This window comes from Mustelus asterias, chromosome 10 (genome assembly GCF_964213995.1).
Source record: "Mustelus asterias chromosome 10, sMusAst1.hap1.1, whole genome shotgun sequence".
Classification (NCBI taxonomy): domain Eukaryota; kingdom Metazoa; phylum Chordata; class Chondrichthyes; order Carcharhiniformes; family Triakidae; genus Mustelus; species Mustelus asterias.
Genome location: NC_135810.1, coordinates 110849866 through 110867701, shown reverse-complemented (window position 1 = coordinate 110867701; position 17836 = coordinate 110849866). Strand labels below are relative to the sequence as shown.

Sequence of the window (17836 nt, the reverse complement as noted above, 5' to 3'; positions counted from 1 at the left end):
TGCTCGATTGTTGAGGCAGAAATGATTGGGTAGGTGGTGATATTAAATGGTGGCATTCGATGGTAAAACTCATCACGTAGGTAGTTTTGAACCTTGACCAAGTGACTTAGAGTGACTGAGAAGGGAAACGTTGATTTTAATTTTGACAGGATTAGAAATAGGGCCATAAGAATTAATTGTGATGCTATCTTTATTTATCTTGAGCTTTAACCATCTTCCTCTCTGCAGGTATCACTTCTCTTTTCTTTATGGGTAGAAACTGTAAGGCCATATCTGGAGATTGTGGATGAATGGATAGTGCACGGAAATCTGTCTGACCCTGCAAAAGAATTCATTATTCAAAGGTACTATAATCTCACAATTATTTATTGTTTTTGATTACTTGGCTTTGATTGCTTTGGCATCCAAGGTAATGTCCACAGCAAGGTGTTAACCTTTTAAATAGGCTGAGAAATGTATCCAGTATTGCCGTTTCTTATTGCCCTCCACCGTACTGTCTTCCTCCATCGCCCCTTTGTTCTGAAAGTGCAAGCTATTATCAGGTGCCAATAGGTTTGAGATGCATTTTCCTACCTCCTGCAACTGAACATTTGTCAAAGCGGCTGATTATCAATGAGGCATGAATAATGTCTATTTGGCCAAGATATTTGAAGGTGACTGTCTCTTGTCAAATTATATTTCGGTCAGGATTCAATGCTTTCCGGAGGTGAAGTAAGAAAATTGGAAAGACATAGCTTTTTTTTGGGAAAGAAATTCAAATTTAGAAGAATGATGAGTACAGAAGGTTAAAATGATTAACCTGCAGTCAAAACATAAAGATTTGCAGCCATCAGAAAGAAGGAATTTGAATAAGTTTGACATCTTTCCATTCTCCTCGCCCTCAACCCCTTCCTCGTGAAGGCCTTGTATGCTTGGTGATTTTGGGCACTTTCAGCTTGGTTCACTTCCTGATTTCCACCACCATTGAATTGGCTGACACTGCCTACAGCTGATTTTCAACAGCTCATAGCAATTATTGCATAAATTGGAGAAGATTTAGCAGTCATGTGCCCCACAAATCATTGCTGGGCCCAATTTTGGTCACAAAACATCTATACATATAGATTATTTGAAAACAAACACGCCAAGATTGTTGAAATTTGCTAATGATAGATGGGCTTAAAAGTAGAGGGTTTGGCAAATGCTGAGGAGGATAGTAAAATGTGTAGACAGGATAGTACAACAGACAGAGAGGTGGCAAATGCGATTTAATGCAGAGAAGTATTTTGAGAATAAAAAACCGGGAATGGCAATACGCGGAATGGAAAGATGTTGAAGGGTGTGAGTGAATAATGACACCAAGGTGTTCAAATATCTAATTTCCAGGAAATAGGAGCATCTGGGTGTCAGAGTAAAAAACAAAAGGCCAATCGTGCTTTGAGTTTTATCAATCAAGTGATTAGTAAAGTGGGAATGATAAATTCATATATGGGTCATGTTAGGCTTGCAGTTTAAACACGCTATTATATAGAAGAGGCTTTAAAACCATGAAGATCATGTGCTGTGGATCCCAAGATACAGGAAACCACAGAAACTTGAAAGAGCTCTACTCTTAGATAAGGTTAACTTTAAAAAAGAAAATTTTAAAGAGCGGATTAATATAAAAAGATTATTACTTCTGACTGAGGAATTGGTGGCAGAAAATGTCCCTTAAGATGAGATGTTGAAGCCTGGAATGCTTTTCCACAGGGAGCAGGTATGTGGGAGTCATTGCAACCTTTAAGGAAAAATTGAATCAGGATTTGAAGTAGAGGAAGATACAGGGATATGAGAAGATAACAGATTATGGATTACTCTAAAAATGAGCCAGTACAAACCCGCGAGGTTGAATGGCCTAATTTGTTTGCTATAACATCCCACTTAAGTTAAAAATCATCTGAAGCTTTGATAATGTCATTTCAGTCTTTGGCATTTGGCCAATGTATGAATGTCCTTCGAGAAATTACAAATGTTAAGTAGTGCTACAACCAGCTGCAATGTGAGGCATATACGTCTTGAAGGGTGATGGTATTATAATCAGGGATAAATCAGTAGACCACAATTTTTGCCTCCTATTTATTGATATTTGAAAGATGGTGAGGGTAACTGCACAACAGGGTACAAATAATATCGCAGGAAACCTATTTAACATAAATATTGTAGCAATCACGGATGCTATAAAGTGCAGTGAATCACTGGAGCACTGCTTGTAAGGTGCTAGGTCTTTGTTTTTCTAATCTGTTCACATTGTTGTTTTTGCATGCTAGGAACAACAACGTCCCAGTGAATCACAGGGATTTCTGGCACTCCACCTGCACACTGTACAGTGTATCTGAAAAAACTGGGATGGCTGAGAACGTGGGTGATGGCGCGGGCAGCAGCTGCAGCATCGATCAAGAAAACTCCAGTAAACAACACACGATGGTCTCCTTCCTGAAACCAGTGCTGAAGCAGATTATTATGGCTGGCAAGTCAATGCAGCTGCTTCAGAACCTGGAAAGCAAAGACAACCCAGGCCCTCTGATGCAAAATGCTCACCGAGGTAAGGAAAATAGCTGCATTGGTGTAACAGTGACGATTTGGATGCATTTTCTGGCCTACGTTTCATTTCCGAATTACCACAGACAGTTTGCAGAACCTGTGAAATGCCAATTTTGAAAGTCACTGCATATTACGTTAACCGATATTGTGATAGTGCCTTTTTGAAACACATATTTTAGAAAATAACTTCTTTATTGAAGCCTTGGCTACTGCATATACTTCTCGATGTGAATCATCTGCATTCAGACGTGATCTCCAAGGCAAACCATGATCCAAGTACAGAAACAAATCATCCTTTTAAAACCTCTGTTTCAATATACAAAGTCTACCTTGTGCCTGTCCTAAAATTGGATAACTTTGGGGGGGGGGCGCTTCATAAAGCAGGGGGGGGGGGGGGGGCTTCATAAAGCATGAGGGTAGGGGCAAGAAAATGAGTCATTGATTTGTAAGTTTTTAAATGGCTGTAATGCACCAAATTCTAAGAAAAAAAAAGAGACTTCACAACCTCGAGACATCCAAAAGCACTTTACAGCTAATGGCGCACTTCTGAAATGTGGTCACTGCTGTCAGAGATGAACGAGTGCTAACACTGAGCCGTGGCTGACACAAAGCGTTACCAGATAGTCCCATCATGAGGTAGTTGATGCAGTGCAGATTTTGCTTTTAAAAGTGATGTGGTTCCTCTACTGATCAACAAGGGAATTGAAATGATTGTATTGTCCTGTCCATTACTAATTTGTCACTTTAACAATTCAAGTTAGTTTTCTCTTCCCCAAGTTAAACTAATAAGAACCCCTTTTCCTGATTATATACAATTGTGCATCCTTAAGCAAACATTTATTCGCTTGGTGCCAATTCGTAAAACGTGAAAGAGCTATAACTGATTCTTGGACAGACCGCTGCATCTCAGCTATGTTGTTTTGCTCCTGTTTGGCTGTTTGTCTCACATCAGATTGTGCTTATTAATGATTGTGGAATAGGGGAATGTTGTTGTGAATAGTGCACAAACCACCTAGATTGTTCTGTGCCCTGCAGTGTAATGCAGTACTAATTAGAATGCTGACCATCAGCACTCAGCAATTTTGTTCTTAAATTATCATGCACCAGTTAAATACTTTGTCAGCTCCTACGCACCATCCCTTTGCACAATATTGAATAAAAACTGGCATTTCTGTCAGATGAAAATTTAAAAGTTTTTAAAAACTTACTTGCATTAAGCTGTACAGGTGAAAATATCCAGTATCACTCGGGTGGATCCACTAATCATCTCATACAAATGTTATAGTTTGGCTTGCATTACTGCAGTGATAGGATTCTTGTCCTTGAATCGGAAGATCTTGGGTTCAAGTCCCAATCCAGACTCCCGTGACGAGAGGAGATAAGAATTGCAGTTGCTAACTACTGGGCTGTCATCCAGCAGCATACTTGTATCTGCTGGGAACTGACTGCTCCACCATTGTAGCCCCGGAGAACAGGACTTCAGATCTGCAGCATCTATAATTCAAATAGGACAGTTTCTATAATGTGTAGCTTTTTGATTTGGTTTATTATCGCCATGTATATTGGGATACAGTGAAAAGTATTGTTTCTTGCATGCAATACAGACAAAGCATACCGTTCATAGAGAAGGAAAGGAGAGGGTGCAGAATGTAATATTACAGTCATAGCTAGGGTGTAGAGAAAGATCAACTTAGTGCAAGGGAGGTCCATTCATAAGTCTGATGGCAGCAGGGACGAGGCTGTTCTTAAGTCAGTTGGTACGTGACCTCAGACTTTTGTATCTTTTTCCCAACGAAAGAAGGTGGAAGAGAGTATGTCCAGGGAGCGTGGGATCCTTGATTATGCTGGCTGCTTTGCTGAGGCAGCGGGAAGTGTCAATGGATGGGAGGCTGGTTTGCGTGATGGACTGGGCTTTGTTTGCCAAATCTGTAAGAGATTGAATTAGAGCATTGTTAGAGAGTTTAGAAGAGTTAAAGTTTTAAAAGTATAGAATGAGAGTAAAAGATAGAATTAGAGGAACAGCTTGCGAGAAGTCGCCACACTCCAGTGCCATGATTCACAATGCCAGTTCTATGTCCTGAGTTCGAAATTTACCCTTTTGTATTTAACAGTCATTTGAACATGATTAGTTTAAGCTATGATCTTTTATTATTCTGTCTGCTTCAGCTAAAATGCCCTACGGTTAAAAATACTATTACATTACTGTCAGATTATCCCCTTATTCATAATTTATTAAATTCACTTAGAGTTCTAAACCTGAAACTGAGACCCGGTTATAAACTCTGCCACTTTGAAGACTGAAGTAAGATTTAATGGAGGCAGAACTTAGTCCATACTTAAACGCAAATACAAAAAGATTTACTGTTCATTTTTTTCAATAGGTAACTGAAAACTGGACTAAGTCAAAGTAAGGATAGACTGTCAAGTTTTGTAGAGTTGGGATGCATGCATGTGAGTGATCAAAGCCAAAGTAACCGAGAATAAGAGTTTAATATGAATCACAAATTTAATAGACATTTTGGCGCCCTGGTCACTGCTCAACTGATGGGTCAGACAATTAACTCTGGGTCCTTTTACTTCTTTGATGTGGGTACTGAAGGCTCAAGCTAATGAACTAAATGACACACGTGTGCTCGTCCCCTTCTCTCCATCCACAACCCTAATGGATAAACCGCAGACTTTGTTGCTTTGTACTCTAGAATTGTAAGTGTGAGCTCCCATACTACAGTTCCATAATTGAACACACTGGAAGGCCATGTAGTATGTAATGTGTAGAGGGATTTTGTTTTATGCTTTGGTAATCTATTACAGATTCTACACTGATAACTGGTTCTATAGTTTTCTTGTGCTACTTTATGGTCAATGCAAGATGGGTGTGAATGTTTCTTCTGAAATGGGGAGACAGGAATCATCCTTGGATGATTTCCTTCTTAACATGCTGATTGCACAAGATTATTCTGGTTTGGTGATAAATTATTTTGATATCTTGAAAATTGGGGACCATCTTTCTACCTACTGGAACAATATTTTGCTTTATGGCGATTTTATTTATATGAATTTATACCAAATACATTTTTTTTATTGTAGACATTTGCAGAATATTTATCTGGACTATTTTTTAAAATGACTTCCAAATCCTTTTGAAGGCCATTTTCATAAGTTAATGGAGTAATTTAATTTGTTGGGGTAGATGGGGATAAAAAAATAAAAATCATGTGATGAGAGATGTTGTTATTTTTAATATTTTTCTGTGAAGCAGGCTTATGGGTCTGACTGAGTGTGGAAATAATTTAATTAAGCTGCGAACTGGTCGTCTGGTAGGGTTTGAGACATGAAAAGAGTGTAGGCGTTAGAGGCATGCATTTGAAATACGTATGGCTAAATGAATTTTCAAGAAGTAAACAAGCCGTAGGTAGAAATTTGCATTAGGAGATACGTAAGGGTTTGGATTTTCAGCTGTTGAATTCCAAAGGGGAATAAAAGATTTTACAACTTGGAAAATATGATAAATAAACAGGGGGAGGTTTTTAAAAAAATTTTTGGCCTCAAAGTGGTGGTCATAGGAGAACAAGATTTTTATATTTTGGAAAAGTTAAGTTTCAAAGAGGTGCCAAGGACAATGGAATTGAAAATGAAAGCGAAAATGGATATTTAAGAAGAGATGTTGAGCTATGTTGGGTGTGTAGCTACGTGAGACCTCAAGGGTTGTAATTCAGTGTTGGGAAAAGAGCTGTGAAGATCCAAGGTTTGAAGCAGCCATTCCACCAAGCCACAAAAAATGTCCGTTTTCCAAAGATCAGGGTTTGCTTTTGAAGTTGCGCAGCAAAATGGAAGTGAGGTTGAGAAGTTCTGTGATGCACCTTTCTGACAGTAACAGAAGATTTTCCTTGTGGTAATCTTACTGGAATTTTGTAGTTAAAATCTCTAAGTGAGTGTTGTCTGGACGATGTTTACCTGTGTGTACAACCAAGTAAGCTTCTTTTGAGGAAAGATAAACGCAAAATACTGCAGATGCTGGAATCTGAAACAAAAACAGAAAAATGCTGGAAAATCTCAGCAGGTCTGACAGCACCTGTGGAGAGAGAGTGGAGCCAACGTTTCGAGTTTAGATGACCCTTCATCAGAGCTGAGAGGAAAGAGATTTTGAGGAATGTTCTGTGGGAAAAAAAATAACTGTAACTGTAATCTTGTCTGTTTATATTTTATTGCTGTCTTGCTATTAAACCTTTTACTTTTAAAATCCCCAAAACATTTACTGAAATTTGTGGCTTTTGAATTCTTGCTGTCAGAATACAAAAACAATTGTGATATGTGGGCCGAGTTTTCCTTTGGGATTTGGTTTACGCCACAAATAACGTCTGGATCATAATTTGGAAACATGTCTCCAACCAATCCACTTTAATGGAATTGGAGGTTGGCAACTAACCCGCTCTCAGGAGTCAGGTTGATGGCTAAATACTTTTAAGGAGACTATGTGCCTCCATTTTAGCTTAAGTTTTATTTTCAGTAACTGGAGCATGGGATTCCTGGGTCTTGGGAATCCTGGCAGGTAAAAAGAGATGAGAAGGGCTGGACCGACGAGGCAAGTGACCTTGTAGCTGAGATTATGGACAGGTGGAGCCGGAGTTTGCCCCCGGCCCACCAAGCTTAACTTTTAAGGCACATCACGATAGGACCCCAGCGGTGGGTCAACCGCCACCCTTTCGTCCATGATCAACCCCACCCTCCTCCCATGATTCGCATCACCACCACCCCACCTCCCGCGAATGTTATCACTCTTTTTTCCCCTATCCCAAATAATGAGACATTCCCATCACCCCAGCCATGTTCCATTCAATCTCCACCATGATTTTCGACTTGCCTGATGTTGTAGCCAGCTGCTTTCCAGCCCAACAGCTAGCTACCCAGTCAACCTGCCTGACAGTCGAACGGGAAGTGCGGTGACAATGATTTAAAACTGGTCCTGCTATTAAATTCTTTAAGATCGGCAAGAAACCCATTCTTCTGCATTTTCCATGTGGATCATCCTCTGCACTTTACCCTTCCTCCCACCCCACTACACTGTTTATAGTTCTAAGTTATTATCAGGTGCAATATATTTAGCATTTCGGTGGTCTTGAGGCTTTTTAAACCAAGGCATCGATCTATTGCATTGAAACCCTGAATTATTTGGCTTTATAAAGGCTGTTAGTTGACAGTGTCTTATCTTTCTTGATTTGAGTGCAGATGCAGAAAGAAAGAGCTTATACGCGCTCTTCCTGGAGTCGCTTCAGTCCCGCCTTCGGTATCGAGAGGATGCTGAATCCTGTGAACATGCTGTACCAGAGCAACAAGCCACTAAAGAAAGCTTGATAAAGGTGCAGTCTATAGTGGCTCGACACCTTGAACTTGAAGATGTTCATGATCCTTTATTGGCTATAAATTTTGCAAGGTAATGTTTCTGAAATGAAAATGTGTCTGGTCTTTACTGTATCGATTATAAATTTTAGAGCCAAAAAGTAATTCAGTATTTTTTGTAAGTTTCTTTTTGGTGTAAATTTTATGCTATTCAACTTGAATGCTGGTACTGGGGAATGAGACATGTTGCGTGGGATTTTCCCCCCAAAATTCTAAGTGTCGAATTCGCGTAAAAACTGGAGTAAATCGCGCTGGTTTTTTCAGTGGGATTTTGAAAATGAGTCTCCCATAGTCTGTGAACTGCAGAGCGCACTAGCGTGAATATTATTAAAAATCAGGGGGTGGGGTCTATTCTCGCTGGAGAGGCCGGCAGCATAATGCTGAGAGGGGCCACTGTGCATACGCCGATCTGTCAGCGCCGAGAGTGATGCATGCGCAGTAGCCTTGCACTGCCAGCCTCTTGATCGCTGGCCAGCCCTATGACCTTGCATCGCTGGCCATGCGACCCCCCCCCCCCATGCTAAATTGCCCCTAAGTGTCAGCGAGATTAGTGGGGTAAATACGTGGGGTTACGAGGGATAGGGCATGGGCGGGATTGTTGTTGGTGCAGGCTAGATGGGCCTGCATAGTATGGATTCTATGCTAATACTCAGAAGGTTAAGGGATAATTTGATTAATGTTTTCAAAATATTAAGGGGAAGAAATGATAACTTGAGAGAAACTATTTCTGCTGGCTGGGGAGTCTGGGACTGGAAGGCAAAATGAAAACATTTGAAGACTGACATTTCAGGAGGAACCATAAAATCCCTACTGTGCAGAAAGAGGCCACTTGGCACATCAAGTCTGCACCAACTCTCCGACAGAGCGACTTACCCAGGCTCACCTCCCACCCCATTCCCATAACCCAGGCATTTACCCCGCTAATCCCCCTACCTACCCATCTCGGGACACTAAGGAGCAATTTCACATGGCCAATCCACCTAACCTGCACCATCTTTGGACTGTGGGAGGAAACCGGAGCATCCTGAGGAAACCCACGCAGACTCTGTTGCAGTTTCACTTCTTTTTGGGAGAAAGCTAAACGTAATGTGGCAGCTTTGACTACACATAGGCTCACATTGCAGATATGGCACAGAAGCAAGTTTTTCAGCTGTGTTTATACTCCAATTGCATCTCCTCCAACCTTTTCTCATCCAACTCAACACTTGTAACGGGGAGAATATGCAAACTCCGCACATTCAGTCATCCAAGGCTGGAATCGAACCCAGGTCCCTGGCACTGTGAGGCAGCAGTGCTAACCACTGCGCCACCTTGCAGGAAACATTTTGCCATGCAAAGCATGGTAGAAGTTCACAATTCTTCCACAAATGGCATTTGGTGCAAGATCAGTTAATTTTAAAACTTGAGGTTGATTGATCTTTTATAAGGCAAAAGTATGAAGGGACATGGGGCAAAGAATGTAAGGCAGCATGGTGGTGATACTGAATTAGTAATCCATAGGCCTAGAAAAATGCTGCAGAGATATGAGTTCAATTTAAATTAAAGTCGTTAATCTGGAATAAATAGCTAGTCTCAATAACAATGATCATGAAAACTCATCTAATGTCACTAATGTTCAGTCACTAAGGTTCACTAATGAATTTCAGGGAAGGAAATCTGTCATCTTTACTCAGTCTGACCTACATGTGCCTCCAGACCGACGCCAATCTCTTTAACTACCCTTTAAAATGGCCCAGCAAGCCACTCGGTTGCAGGTGTCTCACTACCTGCTCAAGGTCAGTTAGGGATGAGAAATACATATTGGCCTTGCTGGCAATGCTCACATCTCAGTAATGAATAATAAAAAAACAATAAGGTTGTAGATCAGCCATGATTTAATTGAATGGTGGAACAGCCTCAAGGGACTAAGTGATTTACTCCTGTTCCTATAACTGAACTAAGATGTCACAGCAATGCACCCTTTTAGCAAATGTTTCTTTTAAACTTTTTTGAGTGAACATGCGCATGCATTATTTATCCGTGAAGGAGGTCTGTGTGTTATCTGTCAGGATTCTGTGCGGCTGTTGCAGCTTAATGGTGCATTGCTTCACAGCCTCGTTTTACCAAGGCTTCTTGCAGCCAGTGGACACACAAGACTTTCATTCTATTAGTCTGGACCTAATTTTAGTCCATGGCCCAGCGATGAAAAGCCAACTCTCCGACAGAGCATCTTACCCAGGCTCACCTCCCACCCCATTCCCATAACCCCAGGCATTTACCCCGCTAATCCCCCTACCTACCCATCTCGGGACACTAAGGGGCAATTTCACATGGCCAATCCACCTAACCTGCACCATCTTTGCAAATTAAAAATGAGGCCCGTTCTTTTCGTAGCGAGGTGAAGCAATTGGCAGGAAGGTAATTGCAGCTTGCCCAGTCAGTGACTGCCTTTTAGACTGGCTTCATGCAATGCTTTCCCTGTAATTGGGGTGAACGTTGCAGTCATTTGGAAAAGATAATAGGTATCTCTTCACCACTTGGATATGACTCATTAAACAATACCTTTAAAATATTGGAGTTCATGGAGTCACCTATAAGTATAGCGGAAATGTTTATACACGGTGATAGTAGTAATATAAAATTGCTGTGAATTAAAATATTGGTTTCTAAACCTGGTTTTTGAACTTGTAGTTAGTAAAATTAAATTTGGAGGATTTCTTTCAAATGTTAATTGAATTGATGATGGGATTTTTCACTTTTATTATGTAAGAAAATTGCACCAGCTCTTTTAATATATTGACACTTTTACACAGGAATTGGTACCGAAAGCACTGCCTATGTACCGACAGTGTGGCTAAAGCTTTTTATGAAAAAGTAAATGCATGGGTATACAGGGAACGATTGACTCTTCCCTTTTGAAGGAAGGTTGAACTGTGACCTAATGGAGGTCTTTGAAATTGTAAAAGGTTTTGATAGAGTGGATGTGGAGCAAATGTTTCCTCTTGTGGACTAGAACGTAACAAGAGGCGATTAGTATAAGATAGTCACCAAGAAATCCAATAGGGAATTCAGAAAAAACTTCTTCATTCAAAGACTGATGAGTGGTTGAACCAGATGGTATAGATGCAGTTAAGGACAAACTAGGTAAAGGTGTGAGGGAGAAGGGAATTGATGGTTACAAGTGTTGAGTTGGATGAGAAAAGGTTGGAGGAGATGCGATTGGAGTATAAACACAGCTGAAAAACTTGCTTCTGTGCCATATCTGCAATGTGATCCTATGTGTAGTCAAAGCTGCCACCTTACATTTTAGCTTTCTCCCAAAAAGAAGTGAAACTGCAACAGAATCAAGCTCCGAATAAGAGACAATGATAAAGTTGCATTTACCCAGAGATGATGAGAGTGATTGTGATAAATGAAAATATCTGCAGTGGAGGTTGGAGTCCACTGTCAATGTTAAATCAGTACATAGGCAGTGCTTTCCCTTCATCTGATTTATGTAACACCTGGTCTAAGGAGACTTGATAACTTGGGATAGTATTCTATTTTTCTGCACTGATGTTCCTAATTTTGAAATGAAGTCCAAGTCCCACCCCAGGAGCATAAAAATCTAGGTTAACACTCAGTGCAGTACTGAGGGTCTACTGACCTGCCAGAGATGCTGTCTTTTGAATGAGATATTAACACAAGACTGCTCAGATGCATGTAAAAGATCGCATGGCATTATTTTGAAGACAAACAGGAGAGTTATCCCTGGTGCCCTCGCCTATATTTATCCCTCAATCCACATCAATTCCCAAAAACAGATTATCTGGGTGGCACAGTGGTTAGCACTGCTGCCTCACAGCTCCAGGGACCGGAATTCGATTCCCGACTTGGGTCACTGTCTGTGTGGAGTTTGCATATTCTCCCTGTGTCTGCGTGGGTTTTCTCCGGGTGATCCGGTTTCCTCCCACAGTCCACAGATGTGCGGGTTAGGTGCATTGGTTATGCAAAATTGCCCCTTATTGTCCTAGGATGCGCGGTTAGAGGGATTAGTGGGGTAAATATGTGGGGTTACGGAGATAGGGCCTAGGTGGGATTGTTGTCTTTGCAGACTGGATGGGCTGAATGGCCTTATTCTGCACTATAGGGTTTCTATGATGATTGGATATTATTACATTACTGTATGTGGGAACTTGCCACGTGCAAGTTGGCAGCTGGGTTTCCTGCATTGCAGCAGTGACTACACTTCAGAGGTACTTCTTTGCCCGCGAAGTATTTTGCAACAAGAACTGGTTGTGAAAAGCACTATATAAATACATATCCTTTTCTTAAAACAAAATTTGTAATGCAGTTGCTTAATGGAGAAATTGGCAATTTAACCGAACTGAGAACGTTGGTATGATGACTTGTTGATGCTGATTCAATTCTTGCAGGTTATACATGGAGCAAAGTGATTTTCATGAAAGATTCAGCAGTGGGGATGTTAACGTGGATAGGTCCTCTGAATCAGTGACCTGCCAGACATTCGAACTGACGCTTCGGTCATGCTTGTATCCTCACATTGATAAACGTTACCTGGAATGTTGTGGAAAATTAATGCAAACTCTAAAGACTGATTACAAGTAAGGGAAAAGTGAACGTGTTTCATTTAGATAGAGTAAAGTTTAACAACTTCATATATCGATTAAGGCAAATTGCAGGAGGATTTGAATTTTACTATGAATAAATTAGATTAATAAATTTGGAAGTACTTAATGAACAACTTTCAAATGCTTATTTTAATGTGAAAGGTTTTCAAAATGAGCTTCCTTACCTAGTTCAGCCTTTCATTCTTCCAAAAATTCACAAGTGTTTAAAATTAAATTTGCCTAATAATCTACTCTTGACCAATTAGACCTTCTGATCTATCATTTTCACCCTTGCTGATGCCCTGCCCTTTAATTCTTGTTTTTCACATGGGTTTCTCATTTAAAAAGAAAATTCCGTGTATAATGGTTGACCTGCCAGTAGCCTGTTGAATTCCCATCTGAAGAACATGAGATGCAACTCCAGTCTTCGCTAGCTTTTGGAATCGATGGTTTTGGGCGCGCAGATTTGCAAGTTAGAACTTTGTGCTGCTCAACCAAGATGGTAGGCAGCTGACCTATTCCTACAACTATGGCAGTGCTCCTGCAGTTGCTGGAAGAGAAGAGAATTGAGGAGCTTTCCCCTTTGAAACTTAAACAGCCAGTTCAATCTCCATCAAACCCTCTCACCATTTTTGTGGCAGCTTAACAGGTTGTAATTGTGAGAATTAAGTCACTTTGACCTACTGGATTTCTTGAACATATTGGGGGTGGGGGGAGAATGTTTTAAGTACTGAAGTGTAATAAATTATTTGTGTTCTTCCCTTTAGACTGGTGGAATATCTTCAAGCTATGAGGAATTTCTTCCTGCTGGAGGCTGGAGAGACCATGTATGATTTTTATGTGGCTATCTTTGATAAAGTAAAGGAAAAAGAATCCTGGCAGCACTTGTCATTTTTAAATGCCCGGTTACAAGAGGCTGTAGCACAGCACTATCCTGAAGATAGCTCTCGGTAGGTTGATACTTTTGGTTTCTAGCAAGTATCTGTACAAAGATATGTGACTAACACTAGGAGCCATAAATGAAACAAAAACAGAAAATGCTGGAAAATCTCAGCGGGTTTGACAGCATTGGTAGAGAGAGAATAGAGCCAATGTTTCAAGTCTGGATGACCCTTCGTCAAAGCAGCTCTGACGAAGGGTCATCCAGACTCGAACCGTTGGCTCTATTCTCTCTCTACAGATGCTGTCAGACCTGCTGAGATTTTCCAGCGTTTTCTGTTTTTGTTTCAGATTCCAGCTTCGCAGTATTTTGCTTTTATTTGAGCCCTATATTAAGGGAGTAACTGCTAAACCTAATAAGGAATTCAGGAGAAACGTCTTTACCCAGAGCAAGGTTTTGAATGTGGAGTTCACGACCATGAGGGGTAGTTGATGTGAGCAGCATAGATACATTTAAAGGGAAGCTAGATAACTGCGTAGAAGAGAAAGGAACATGTTCATGGGGTTAGATAACTAAGTATGTTGACAATAAACACTGGCATGTACCTGTTGAGCCAGTTTGTGCTATAAATACTGTGTAGTGTATAAAAATATAAGAAAACATGGATCAATAAAATTCCTTCAAATCCATTTTCCTAATGCACACTGTCATATGTTCTATACAATTTATTTATTTCCAGATGCAAATTTAAAATCACCAACCTAATTCCTGCAAATAGGCATTGAGTGAAGCTGCAGGGTGCCTTGAACCTTACAATTAACATCATTCGACACCTAAACTTGTTTTTTATTCATGATGTTCCTGTGGTTCCTGTAATTTATGAACAGTGGCATTCTGTGGAACATTTGGTTACTTCTTTCTATATTTTCACTAGAGGTTTTAGCAGTTTTAAACCACACATTCAGCCAACTTTTTTGCTACTGCTCTTTCTGGGGGAAAAAAATGTTCCCCACAGGAGGAAAGACCTTGCATTCATCTGAAACCATTGACTTTTTCCAGCATGTTAAATTGGTATGCAGCCAATGAAATTCTGGCCACTAATGTTATGTAAGCAAATACAGCAACCGGTTTTTGCACGGGTTCTCTCAAACAAAAAGGCAAATGAGATGAATGACTAGTTAATCTTGATGCTGATTGGGAGATAAATCATAGAATCCCTACAATGCAGAAGAATCATAGGACCCTACAGCACAGAAGGAGGTCATTCAGCCCATCAAGCCTGCACCGCAACAATCCCACCCAGGACCTATCCCCTTAACCCCAAGTAGTTACCCTGTCAATCACCCTGACGCTAAGAGGCATCCCACACAGACACGGGGAGCACAAACTTCACACAGACAGTCACCCAGGAAGAAGGAGGTCATTCGGCCCATCGAGTCTGCACTGGCCCTCTGACAGATCATTTTACCCTGGCCCTATCCCCATAACCCCACATATTTACCCCACTAATCCCCCTAACCTACACATCTTGGGACACGAAGGGGTAATTTAGCATGGCCAATCCAATTAACCTGCACATCTTTGGGCTGTGGGAGCAAATGTTGAGGCACAGAGAATTCTGCGCTCTTCAAATGGTTCCATGGATCTTTTATGTCGATTTCAACAGACCAAGCCCCGTTGCTCATCTGCCATGCAGCATTAATTTGAATAAATTATTCTGCAATTTAAATTTTCCAAACGTGCTCTCCTGCTGCTAGCACGTCTACCGTATCCAATTTGACAGGTGATGCACTCCTGGCTAAGTATGTGCGTGCACTTCCAGCCCAACATATTGGGGGCTTAGGCCGATTAGCCAGACTTCTAGGCCATATTATACAACTGAGATTGCTTCCATTTGCAACACTAACTTGTCTTTCAATATTAGTGATTACACCTCCCTGAGACTTGGGAATCAGTATGCAATGGGCATGTTTCCAATTAACTTATCATATTAAATAGGTGTTAAGTTCATCCTAAAATCTGCCAGTAATTCAAGAGTCAACCTTGGTCAGAAAGTCAGTGGTGACCATATTGGACTTGCTTTGTAACTACAACCATTTTAACATAGTACAATTTAAGAATGTTTCATTCTCCGCCTAACAAGCATGTTAAAAGTTAGCATTGTTATAAAAACAAATCATTAGTGGCATTGCATTAGATTCATCCAATAACTTCAAGTCAATTTGCAAAGCTCTGCTGCCAGTTTGGTTAACCCTTTTCCTTGGAAGTTCTCGAAGTCAGATTGCCAATTTACAGCTAAATTAAGGGCAATTATTATATAGTGGCCCCACGACTACCAGCAACAGGATTGAGATTGCCCAGGGACAACAGGCCTCATACAACGGGCTTTCACCCGCCTGTTTTGGCAGAATTTGTACCCATATTCCGTCCAGTGCATTCTACCTGTGGGGGCTGGGCACCACTGAGTTCCATGTTTAACTTCCATGTTATTCACCCTTTCCCAAATTCTCTTGAAGGTCAGGATGTTGAGAGCAACATGCAAATGGAAAAAGTGCCTCTTTTATTAGGCGGGCAGCATTAAGTTTAATCCTTTGTGCTGTGCGTGCAAGTCTCTTGATAAAATGAGATACTGTGACAGATGACTACCCACTATCATGCATTTGGGCTCATGTAGAATGTTGTTTTCTAAAACAAAACTTGTGCATTTGTGGCTTGAACGGTTATTAAAGTTATTACTATTGAATATTTTCATTTACTTTTGAACTTTTGCTTTCAACTGTAGGTTGTCCATATATTTAGAAAATATTGACATTGTAAAAAAGAGACTTCCAGTACATTCTATCGATGGTCTTACGTTGAGTTACAAGGTATGTTTAAGAAGTTTTTTCCACCCAAGATCTGACAAATAATTAAAGTTGGTTGCACTGATATATTTTCAAAAGGGTTACACTTTCTTATCTCTTCCCACTTCCCTATTTTTTTCAAATAGGTTCCTTGGCCTGTTGATATTGTTATCAGCTCTGAATGCCAGAAGATTTATAATCAAGTGTTCATACTTCTGTTGCAAATTAAATGGGCCAAGTACAGCCTGGATGTCTTGAGATTTGATGGTAGGATGAAGTTTCAGCATTTATTTGAAAATATTACTGGTAGATGTTTTTTAATGAGCAGATTTTGCACTGAGAACGTATTTACTCTAAACAGGTAGACTTGAAGTTAAAGTCAAAGTTTATTTATTAGTTACAAGTAGGCTTATCTTAACACTGCAATGACGTTACTGTGAAAATCCCCGAGTCGCCACACTCCGGCACCTGTTCGAGTACCTGGAGGGAGAATTTAGCATAGCCAATCCACCTAACCAGCACATCTTTGGACTGTGGGAGGAAACAGGAGCACCCGGAAGAAACCCATGCAGACACTGGGAGAATGTGCAGACTCCACACACACAGTGACCCAAGCCGGGAATCGAACTCGGGTCCCTGGCGCTGCATTTTTAATGTAATTAATTTAAAATAAATCTCTTTAAGAAGAAACTAATACGTTACGTTATTGCTCCTGTGGAACCCGGTAATTAACAGAACTGGCAGCCACTTACAAAACCCAGTCAAGCAAAGGTTTGCCCGCATAGATATTTGAATGCTGTAATTCACTGTTTCATTTCTGGCTGTTGGACCTTTCTCAGTGGATGGACAAGGTCTGTTTAGGCTAGTGAAGGGCAAGCCACACAGCTGGAGTGATATAACTCCATAATTGGAGGAAATGAAATCTATTTGTCTGTATGTGGAGATTGTGGAAACAACAGTCACCACAAGATTTGGCATCTTCTGGGGCATACACTAGCCTTTTCACCTGATACAGTTGTTGCCAACAGCTATATGGTAATTGCATCTTTACTCTCTCTACAGTTTCATTCCTTTATGGTGTGCTGCATTTTGATGGTGCCCATCTGAGCTCTGTAATTAGTGGCACTGCTTAAAACCCAGCACTTCCTCGTTAGCATAGTCGTTAGTATCCCCGCTTGTCACACGGGAGACCGGGGTTCAATTCCCTGACAGGGAGCTGCAAGATTTCCTGGCTGTGTTCGGAGAGCGAGTCTTGGCGGCACTGTGGCACAGTGATTAGCACCACTGCCTCACGGTGCCAGGGGACCCGGGTTCGATTCCTGGCTTGGGTTACTGTCAGTATGAAGTTTGCACGTTCTCCCCGTGTCTGCATGGGTTTCCTCCAGGTGCTCCGGTTTCCTCCCACAGTCCAGGTTAGGTGGATTGGCCATGCTAAATTGCCCCTTAGTGTCAGGGGGACTAGCTAGGGTAAATGCATGGGGTATTGGGGATAGGGCCTGGGTGGGATTGTGGTCGATGCAGACTCGATGGGCCAAATGGCCTCCTTCTGCACTGTAGGATTCTATGAT

At 41.0% G+C, this 17836-nt stretch overlaps 1 protein-coding gene across 2 annotated transcripts in view; it reads left to right on the top strand.

Annotated features, from left to right (window-relative positions):
* tubgcp5 (tubulin gamma complex component 5) overlaps window positions 1-17836 on the top strand; it is a 60265-nt gene that overhangs the window by 27911 nt on the left and 14518 nt on the right. The window contains exons 12-18 of one of the 2 annotated variants that reach the window (XM_078222423.1): window positions 229-344; window positions 2286-2560; window positions 7786-7990; window positions 12351-12539; window positions 13313-13495; window positions 16208-16292; window positions 16415-16535. In XM_078222423.1, the coding sequence (XP_078078549.1) occupies window positions 229-344; window positions 2286-2560; window positions 7786-7990; window positions 12351-12539; window positions 13313-13495; window positions 16208-16292; window positions 16415-16535 (1174 nt within the window). Of the gene's footprint in view, window positions 1-228; window positions 355-2285; window positions 2561-7785; window positions 7991-12350; window positions 12540-13312; window positions 13496-16207; window positions 16293-16414; window positions 16536-17836 lie in introns of both variants that reach the window. The other variant, XM_078222424.1, reaches the window with a different exon arrangement.